Source organism: Pithys albifrons, chromosome 20 (genome assembly GCF_047495875.1).
Source record: "Pithys albifrons albifrons isolate INPA30051 chromosome 20, PitAlb_v1, whole genome shotgun sequence".
Taxonomy (NCBI): Eukaryota; Metazoa; Chordata; class Aves; order Passeriformes; family Thamnophilidae; genus Pithys; species Pithys albifrons.
The window spans coordinates 10,483,819-10,494,384 of NC_092477.1; the positions used below are offsets into that span (position 1 = coordinate 10,483,819).

The window sequence follows — 10,566 nt, forward strand, 5'->3', positions numbered from 1 at the left end:
GGAGGCACTTTTTTCCCAGTCCACTTGTCTGGGAAACCAGGAACAGATGATGAGTTTTCCCCTGTGTTAGAAGGAGACACGGTGATGTGCCTGGGGACCCTGCAGAGCTGGAGCTGTTGTAGGTTTGTGTTTACAGAGCACTGTAGGATGTCTTCATCCCACAAGGAGGGATGTTCCTGTCTCCTCAGTTCCCATTACAAGGGCAAACTGGGTGTCCCCATGTTGCTGTTCCCCAGCAGTGGAGACTTATCCCAAGAGCTGAGAGATCCCCAAAGTGATGCTCCAGCCCAGAGCTGGCTATGGAGCTCTCACAGCCTGTGCTCCTTGGTATCCAGGTTTAGGGGGTGGATCTGCACTTCCCTGCTCTGGGGCAGGTTTACCCCAAAGGATGGATTTTTGTCTCCCATACTGGAAGACAATTCTTCCCCCAGACCTTGGGACACATGAGGACATTAAAGGAAGATTTCAAGCCATTTGCATTTCCTAAGTCTGGTGGACAGGGATTTGACTTAGTCACAATTAAGGATTTTTTCAAAGAAGAAGGGCTGTTGTAAAGTCAGACAACGTTTGATGTCAGTAAGACACCAACATGTAAAACAGAGAAAAAGCTCTGGTATATTGTCCTGTAATAGGACATTCCCACTTGGGATAGATCACTCCCACAGAGACCAAGTCTTGGTCAGGCATGTCAGAGCAGCAACTGATTAGTGTCAGCCAGGTCTCCTTAAGCAAGAGAAATCTCCCCCTTGTGTATCAGTTCTTGTAGGATTAGTGGGATGTAGATAATGAGCTCAGTCAAATGAGGAAAATTAGGGAAGAAGGAAATATTCAGCAGATAAAACCAACCTGCCCTTGAAGGCAGATGCTCTGCTGTATCACACTGGGCTGCTCTGTCCTCTTTCCAGGGCAGGAGGTTCTTGCAGTGCCCCAAACTTCCACCTTAAAAGGCAAAAAACCCAGAAAAGCACCGCGTTGTTTCCCTGCTCAGCTTTTCATCGCCACTAAACCCGTTTTGCTCTGATTCTGCCCACAAGAAGGACGTTGCTTCTGTAGCTTTTCTGCATTATCAAGTAAGACTGCAAAGCCAAGGCTTCAGCCTCGTGGCTCCTTGGAGGGCTGCTACTCATAGCTTAATTACAGAGCATTTCATCAGTTAATATTACAAGTAGCTCCACTTCTCCATCTTCTCTGCTTCCTTTTTTTCCCTATCAGCTACATTAGAGGCTCAATTGCCAACCTAGAGCTTAGGGCTTTTTTTTTTTTAATAGGAATTTCTGATGCTACTTGGAGCTCTTTGTTCCATCTTTTTGTGTTGTCATTTTCTTGCTTTTTTACCTGTCCTGCTTTTTCTATTTGGAAAAAAAAAAAAGCCACCAGCACGTAGAAGACCTACCTAAGCAATCCACAAAACAGTTAAACCCACAAGCCATGAAAGTAAAGTTTAATTTGTATGTTTGTGTTGAACACCTCTCATTTCACCCCAGTCTGCACTTGGAGCCATGAGATTGGTAAATTGAGACATTTGCCTGGGGGATCCTGGTGGAGTTAAAATCTCTGTGTAGATGGGGGGAATGAATGAGTTTGAGGTCCTCTCTGGGTGCATCTCTGCTCTCCATGGAGACTGTTCCTGGTGTTTTTCCATGCAGCTGTGCCTTAGTCTTTTAGAGGCTGAGGCCACAGGGAACCCCAAAGTCCAGGGAAAGGTTTTCCCCCGGATGCTCAGCACCTCTCAGTGTGAACCCTGGGGCTGCAGGAGGTGTGCAGCTGGGACATGTAAAGTAACTATGCAATGCAAAGAAAGTAGCTTGTTTTGATGCTTCCACACCATCATTAATCAATGACACAGAATACTTGGAGCCAGTTTCTTACCCATTCTCACACTGCAGCCAAGCTGTGTCTAGAAGCATGAGAAGGTTGCAGATGTTTTCTTCTGCTTTCCTTCTGTGTGTGTCACACACAATTCCCAGTAGCTCTAACAAGGGCTGCCACCCATCCCATCCCATTATCCTTCACAGCCATATGGCATCTGCCACAGGGAAATGCCAGCAAAGGGAAAAGAGGAAACGACTGTCTGTTGCAAAACTGTTCCCATGAGCAAGCCTTATGCACACAAGCAGTTCCCAGTGGCTCCAGATGCAAAGCTGAGATGGGGCTTCACTCAACCTACGGAGGCTGAGCAGCATCAGAGACCCCTTAACAAGCACTCAGGCTCCAAAGCAAGCACTGAATTGAAATAACACCAAATAAGAGCAGTAGGTCCTGCAGGTCAGTAGTGCCACATGGCATGGGCATGTGCCAAGTGCTTGGGATTTTGTGTCCCCTTCCTTCCACGTCCTGGTGGTTTCCTGGTAGCTCTCCTGGCATGCGTGGCTCTCTCACAGTCAGTCATATTTAACTCTCAGGAGGACAGTGCAACAGTATCCTGACAACCGGTTGGTATATTTGTTTATTTTTATTATATTTTTATTCATTATTTTATTGTCTGGTTATGAATCTCTTCTACTGTTTGCAGCTTGCACTCCAACTTGATGTCTCGTGGTACCTTGAAGAAAAATCCACTGGTTTTGTGCCTGTGTTTTACTCCTGGTTGTTTCTAAAGAAACCCACTGTGTATGGAGAGCAGTAGCTTGGCCATGGCTGGACATGCCACCTCAAGCACAGTCAGATCAAAAGTGCAAACTCATTTTGTGTTTGCTTCTTTGGTGGGTCACAAAAGCCCCAGAAAGTCCTAAATCCCTTAAGTGCTGGAATTGGGTTTCAATAAATTCTGTTTTGCAGAAATATATTTTAGAGGCCATTCTCCTGCTTGGGAGAAAAGGAGCCTGATGGGCATAATGGAGCAAGTCTCAGTGTGCAAGTGCAGCTCTGTGTTCCCAACATGCCCTAAGGGCAGCAAATCCATTTTCCCTTTACCCGAGTGTAGCTTTGTCAACCATGGCAGCCCTGAGTCCTTATCAGCAGGAAGAGGATTGCTGCAGATCAAATGCAAAGATTGCATGAAACCCCAGTGTTTAGTGCCCAGGAAAAATGAATGGGAAATACTCCAGTGTGTGCAGAACAAAAGATCCACAACAGCCAGAAAATCTTGTCAAACAGCACAGAAAAATAAAGCCTTGAACCCTTACAGGGATCTGCTTTCTCTCCTCTTCAAAAGCTGGGGAATTATGTTCAGTATTGGCCTAAACTTGAAACATATATCCCCAAATTTGCACCTTTTGAGGTTGAAATTCCCCTTCTGTTTGTCTCCTACCCTGAATTAGCTGTATTTTTTTGGCTCACATACAGCAAGAGAATAAAATGCCTGGTGGTGGCCATGCCCTGGTGGTGCCTCATGCCCATAGTGTGGCAGGAGCAGTGCCTGCACCCCAGTGGGATGGTGAGACTGGTGGTTCTCAGAGCCCCCCAGACACGTTGCATTCCCCCTCACTGCCCAGTGTTTCCCCTTCTTCACTCCTCACAGCTCTCCTACGTGGATTCAGATGGGAACCCCATTGGGGTGGTGCAGATGACCTTCCTCCGGCTCCTGAGCGCCTCAGCCCACCAGAACATCACGTACAACTGCTACCAGTCCGTGGCCTGGCACGATGCCACCACCAACAGCTACGACAAGGCCATCCGCTTCCTGGGCTCCAACGACGAGGAGATGTCCTACGACAACAACCCCTACATCCGAGCTGCCCTGGACGGCTGCGCGGTACGTGGGCAGTGCTGAAAGGGGACACCCCAGGGGGCTCTGTCCCCTTCCCTGAGTTGTCCAGCACACCTGCCTTGGAGCAAATCGCCTCCAAATTTCCTGTGCCCATTGGTGTGGTTGTTTTGAGGGTTGTCTTCAGCATGGGAGACATCAAGGTTGCTCTTCCATAAGCTGGGAATATGTGATTCCACTCAAGGTTATGGGGAGCTGCAGCACCTCTAGGAATCAAACAGATCTGATAATCAAATTAGTCTGCCTGAAAACTCCTTTTAAATTGCTTTTAAGCTGCTTTTAAATGGCCCTGCTTGCCTTTGCTCTCCCCTGTTTCCTCACACAGGGTGAGGTGAGTGAAAACACCCAGTTGCGTATGAGCTTTATGCTCTTAATGCTCTTATTTAACAAACTGTTTTCAGGACATCTTGGAGGCAAAGCATGAAGAGTTTGCCATTGGGTTGGATGGGGTTCTTCTCTGTGCAGCCCCAGTAAGACTCTGGGCTGTGCTGGTCCTGGGAGTGCCCCCAGGTCCAGCCATGCATCCCCTGAGCTGCAAGAGGAGCCCAGTCCAGAGCTGGTATTTGCTCCATGGGTTCCCCTGACCCTCACAGGAGCCACCAGGATTTCTTTCCAATATCCCATCTAACCCTGCTCTCCTTCACCTTAAAGCTGTTCTGCTTTAGGGAGAGGAATGATGACAGCTGAGCTAAATCACTTAAACCAAAAGGGTTTTCAGAAGGCACATCCACCTCAAAAGTGCAATGTGTGATCCCACAGCCTTCCTGAGACTTCAGAAGGGAAAAGGAGACACTTTTACCAAGGACTTGTTGCATTAGCAGGAGATACAAAGTACTTGAGGATAAACTTCTGAGTGTTTCCAGATGCCCTTTCCCTCTCCACGAACATGTTAAAAAAAGTGATTCTAATCTGATTTTCCTCCTTGCTCCTGCAGTAAAAAATGTGTTTGTGCCAGAACAGAACCATTTTAATCTGAAATTATGTGGGGAGCTTTTTCTGTCAAACATCTCAATCTTTCTGTCCCGTGGGCTTCAAGCACTGCAGTTCCAGAGGGTGGGAATTACGCATGTTTTTGCACTAACAAGATGGGTCTCAAAATAAAGGCAAGCAGCACCTACTTTGCCAAATTATCTCCTCAGGGCAGATTTTTAAAGAGTTTAAGCCCAAATCAGGCATCCAATAGAACAAGGCACAAGCAAAGGGAGGATGCTGGGCCTCTTTGGAAAATGTGGCTGTTGCTTGTGGCCAAAGGGAAGATGAGCAGCAGGATGGGCTTGAAGGGGAGGGAAGAGCTTCACTCTGGGCCAAAATCTCAGGGGGGGAATGAGCTAAAGAGAAAGACATTAAAAGTCACATTTGAAATATGAGCAGGGGTATGAACCTGTATCCTGTAGCATCATCTTGTCTACACAGTGGCTGGATTTGCTGATCTTAAAGGTCTTTTCCATACTAAATGATTCTATGATTGAGCCCTACTCTGTGGGAAATGAGGTTGAGCTGCCTGACACGGTGTTGCCACAGAGGCCCTGGTGGGACCCATGCTCTGGCCGTGCTGCAGTCGGTGGATGTCCAGGGCTTATGTTCAGGCTGTTATTTGAATGTGTTTTTCCTGATCTTACAGCCCTTTCTCAGTAGCTGTGATATGGCCAATTCTTCCGAGACACACAAATCAGAGGGAAAGGTAGAGCCAAAAGCTGCTCCATAAATTCACTTGTTTGTGCAGCCTTGTATGCCCTCGGGTGCACTTCTGCTCCTCTAATAATTATTTATATTTTGGAAATAACTGTATGGCTACCAGGCATGACAAAAAGACAACATCACCTTGTGAATTCCATCAAACTTTAAATGTGATCTTTTCAGGAGTGCTCGGGTAATAGTCAAACTAATATATTCAAATTAAATCGCTCCCATTTGCTCAACAACCCATGTGTGTCCTCGGGGAGGTAGAACAACTATTGCACAGCCACAATTTCAGCAGGCTCCTGTTCCAGCTTGGAAATGTACTGACAGCAGAGTTAGTGTGTCATGATCTGCATGGCAGCAAAGTCTGGGTTCAGGGTGAACATCTCCAAGGGGTTTGCTCAGTGGTCACCATCCTATTTGAGAGCAGGTCTGGTAAATCTGCAGGGTGAATAAATGTGTGTTTGGGTGTTGAGTGACTAACCAGGGTCAGAAAATCCCTGGGTAAGGTCATCACTGTATTCCCAGCTGAATGGTGAATGGTCAGTCATATCATCTTGCTGGTGTTGAGTTGGAGGCATCACCAGAGCTCCTTTGTCTCCCTCTTCTCCCCATCAGGCAAAGAAGGGCTATCAGAAGACTATCCTGGAAATCAACACGCCCAAAGTAGAGCAAGTACCTATAGTCGACATCATGTTCAATGACTTTGGAGAAGCATCACAGAAATTTGGATTCGAGGTGGGACCAGCTTGCTTCATGGGCTAAGAGCCACCTGAAAACTAGTCTCCAAATGAGCAACCTCGTAACCTCATTGCGCCATTAATTAAAACAAACAAAAAAAAAGAAAAAAAAAGAAAAAAAAAGAATTCCTTGTCACATGCACGTTGTGAAACTGGACAGCGATGGGTTATTTTGTTTTTTCCGTTTTGTTTCACCCCTGGTTTTGCCCGAGTTCCTCTGGGCCACCACACCCACAGTCTCTGACCGAGGGGATCGTTCCCACCACGGCCGCAGAGTTCCATGACCGACCGCCGCACACGTGGCCAGGAGACCTGTCCCTGCTGCTCCACGGCCACCCAGCAGACCCCACCGCCATCAGACTTCCTCTTGTGAGCAGTAGCAAGCACTTGCCTTTAGATTCTTGTTTTCTTTGTTCCTTTCTGAGAAAAAAAAATGGGAAAAAACTTGAAACTCCTGTGTTCAGCTTGATGTTGAAGTCCTGGCAGTCCTGGCTCCAATCCAAACCCTGCCAAAGCTCATCCAAGGCATTTTGTTTTCTTCCACGAGATTTGGATCAGCTCTAGCAAGGAGATGCCACGGCCAATTCCAGAATTTTTAGTCTCCACTGAGTTGCCTAATTTTACAAAATTTAACTAAAGGTCACAGTGGGCATCTCTTTCCCATGTATTAAAGGTGCTTATATTTTTGTATGTTTGTAAGTAAATATTTGTATTGTATATTATTTTAAATGTTTGAATGTTTCTGGCTTCAAAACATGCACGTGACCTTGTCTGTGTTAAACCCACCGCCCTTCCCACCACCATCCCAGCCAAGCATCCACCTGGGAATGAAGACAGTGGCTCATGTCCCCAATGCTCCTGCCTCTTCCCAGGCCTGAGCCAGGAGGCCTTGGAATAACATCCACGATGAGTCTTGGCAGGATGAGGTACAAACCAGCCCCCTGAGCCACAGTGGCCTTTTGGAATGATTCACTTCAAAATTAGGAAATTAAAGCCACTTTTTAACAACTTTTCTGCAAAACCCTGACCTAAAAGCCAGGATCAGCTTCAAATCTGTCTTTTTATACACTTGCTTAACATACATGTTTTAAATTAATTCTTCTTTTTTCCTTCAGCATTCTTCTAAAATAAAACTAATAATTAAAACCAAACCCATTCCCAGTGGCAGATTGCAGTGGCAGGGGAAATCCATTTGTCCTCTCTGAATATCATGTATTAAAAAAAAAAAGGAGAAAAAAAAAGGTGCTTTTTTATTTTTACATGTCTCTGTGGTGCTATCTGTTTGATAACTTTAATACAACACTGGTGATACCCTGCCACTGGCCAATCTCCCACCAGCCTCTGCTTTTTAGCCACTTGCAGACAGACTTTGGCAGACTGAGAAATGCATGTCACCTTCATATTTGTTATGTAGAAGACACCCCCTTGTATCACAGCAGCTTATATGTTCATGTAGAAAAGGTACTAAATATGCTTTATATCTTTTCTTACATCTCTTTTTCTCTTCTTTTTTTTCCCCCAAGCCCATGCACGTGTTTCCCCCGGTGGTAACCAGAGCAGAATGTTTGTGGTGCTAATTTATGGAGCTGTTGGGTGTCCTGACGCGGTGCCGGAGCCGTGTGGGTGCTGCCGGGAGTCTGCAATTCTCTTGCTCTTCCCACAGTGGCTTTTTTTCCACGGCTCACAACGTGCTGACACCATCTTCTTTTTCCATTTGTTTTTCTCTTAGTCCATTTTCCTTGTTTAGATTTCTCAGCTGGAAAATAGATGTTGCAGGGTGGGGGCTTTTTTTATTATTATTATTATTTGGCCTGGAGTGTTACAGCAACGCTTGAACCAAGGGGGATATTTCACCATAAAGGAAAAGACATCACATTTACTGTGAAGAAAAGCCTATATATGATGTCTTTTTCCCCCTCCTTCCCAAGCAGAGAGCAGCAGCAGCCGAGGAAGGGAGGCAAAGCCGTGCTGGAGGGAGCGGCGATGCCACGTGGTGCTTTTTGGCCTGGAAGAGCCATGTCCATCCATCTCCCTTCTTCTGTTGTGTTCTCTCATATTCTTTTTTCCATTTAGGGGCAATAAAAAAAAAAAAAGGTGCTACCCTAAAAACTGCAGACTCCAGCAGCAAAGCAGTGAAAAGGAATATATAATAATATATAAGGAATTCAGCTTCTCAGTCACCTTGGCAACAGCCTTGTTCAGGAACAGTGGGAAGGTCAGGAAAGGTTGCACGTTCCTGTCTGCAACAGCAAAGCCATATATTGATGTATGTCCACACGTGTGCCTCTGTCTAGGTCATGTAATTCTGTTATAAATTTTCATCAAGGGAGCTTTTTTCTTTTATTTTTTTTTCCTTTTATTTCTTTGCTTTAAGAAAAAAAAATAATTCCTCTGTTGAATTCCACAGTGTTGTAATTGTACTGAGCTCCAAACTGTTCCGATTTCCCCAGACCACTTAGCTACGGTATATTGCAATAAAATTACTACTTGTATTTGCAGACCTTCTTTTTGTGTAATTTTATTTCCCCTCTCCCTTAATATATATGACTTGAACAAATGTTGATAAGAAAAATAAAACCTATGGAAAAAAAAATTTTTAGTACATAAGGCCCTTTTTAAAATATAGTGTCGAATGACATATTGTACATTTCTTCAAAGTCCAATAAACATGTCGTAAAATTTAAGTGTAATGCCCATAAGAGCTATTTTTAAATATTTTAAACCTGTGTAATAAAGGAATAAATGTAATAGATTTTTTTCAATAAATCAAGTTTACTGTTTCCACCTAAACCAACGTGATGTGAATGTCTTGTTGAAGTTGATTGCAGCGGGATTTCCCCACGACCCCTCTGCTCTGTGGAGTCCAAAGAGTTCATCAGAGGAGCTGTGCAAGTGCTTAAAGGTAAGAGATGCTGTAAAATATAAGCCAAACCCAGCAGGGAGAGAATTTCCAGGCCTGGAATTCTATTTTTTTTTCCTTAGTGAGACTCTCCAGTTGACCCAACAGCGCAAAATTCCAGCCTGGGATCTGGATGAGATGAAGAGGTGACCACCAGCTCTCCACCTTCTCCACACCATCAGAAACATCACCTGAGGAGACTTTACTTGGCACTGCAGCCTTTGCTCTTGCTGATCTTCTCACCCTGAGACAAATTTGGAAATAAACGTTTTTCCAGCTTCTTGGTGAGCTCCTCAACCCCCCAACTCATCCTCAGGGCACTGTTGTGTGGAGGTGCTGGGGGTAGCAACATGAGGGGCACTTTGCTCACCCTCTCCTCCTTCCTCCATGGGTTTCACTCCAGGGATGTGCAAGAAGATGACGGATCCTCTGGAAAGCTCTGGGAATTGCAGGTGCCTGCCTGCCAACACCTGTCACTGGATTTGCATCACTCTGCTTCTCAGGGGCTTCTGGCAAAGAACATCTGGTTGGTGCTGCTGGTTTGCAGGTTCAAGAAGATGTTTGTTCCTTCCAAGAGTGACATTTGCAACAGTGCAGGTGCGTAAGGTGCAGCCACGGGCACGTACGTGATCTCACCATGATCTCACCTCTGTGCACGAAGCTTTGCAGTGACCAAGCCAGGCTGTGAGTCCCATCAGCCTTTCTCCTTCATGCTTTGACTGCAGCAGATATTTGATGACCTTCACTCTTTGCTGAGAGGTAGATCTTGGATTGAGAGAGATGTTTAGATAAGGAGTCAAAGTCACAGAATCACAGAATGGTTTGGATTGGAAGGGACCTTAAAGATCACCTTGTTCCAACCTCCTGCCATGGGTAGAGGCACCTTCACTAGACCAGGTTGCTCAGAGCCCCATTCTGCCTGGTCTTTAGTCTTAAGCCTTTAGTCTTAAGTATGTCATTAGTTTACAGGAATAGTTTTGGGAAATCTTGGGGTGTTATGGCTAAATCTTCATCCCAGTAGACCCCAGAAATGCAGAGGTACCACAGCTACAGGAATAAATTAGGGGAAAGTAACTTCAATAACTTAAACCTGGCTAGAAATGTTTAACTTCGATCTTGATCATGCCTCAAGGTGACACTAACCCCTTCTGTGCTGACTTGCCAGTTGTGATTTGCACTCAATAACTGCTGGTTGCAGCAAATGCCTCAGTCTCACTGCTGAGAGAAGCTTTGATCTGCTATTAGCAGAAAACAGAGATCTGAGACAGGAGCTGACTGTTTCTGGCAGTGCCAGACACAGAAGTCATGGCAGCTTTTTCACCTCTTTTCATATAACAAAGTCTGTGATTTAGTGCTGGAGCTACAAAGCTGTAACTCCACCAGGTGAAATACGGAGGGGAATTTTTAGAAGATCCACAAAAAGCACAGCAGATTATTGAGACAGAGTGTGAGCAGCAGAAACAGCTCAGTTTTGCTGCGAGGAAGGAGTGAGGATGGCACTGCTCATCCCAAACTCCCACAGCAGCTGCCCCCCCACCTCA

At 45.5% G+C, this 10,566-nt stretch overlaps 1 protein-coding gene across 2 annotated transcripts in view; it reads left to right on the plus strand.

Moving 5' to 3' along the window:
* The window catches only part of COL5A1 (collagen type V alpha 1 chain), a 145,901-nt gene extending 136,995 nt beyond the window's left edge, over positions 1–8,906 (plus strand). For both annotated transcript variants that reach the window (XM_071574160.1, XM_071574161.1), the window contains exons 65-66: positions 3,461–3,694; positions 6,005–8,906. In XM_071574160.1, the coding sequence (XP_071430261.1) occupies positions 3,461–3,694; positions 6,005–6,151 (381 nt within the window). In that variant the 3' untranslated portion in view covers positions 6,152–8,906. The remainder of the gene's footprint in view (positions 1–3,460; positions 3,695–6,004) is intronic.
* The last annotated feature ends 1,660 nt before the right edge of the window (positions 8,907–10,566 follow it).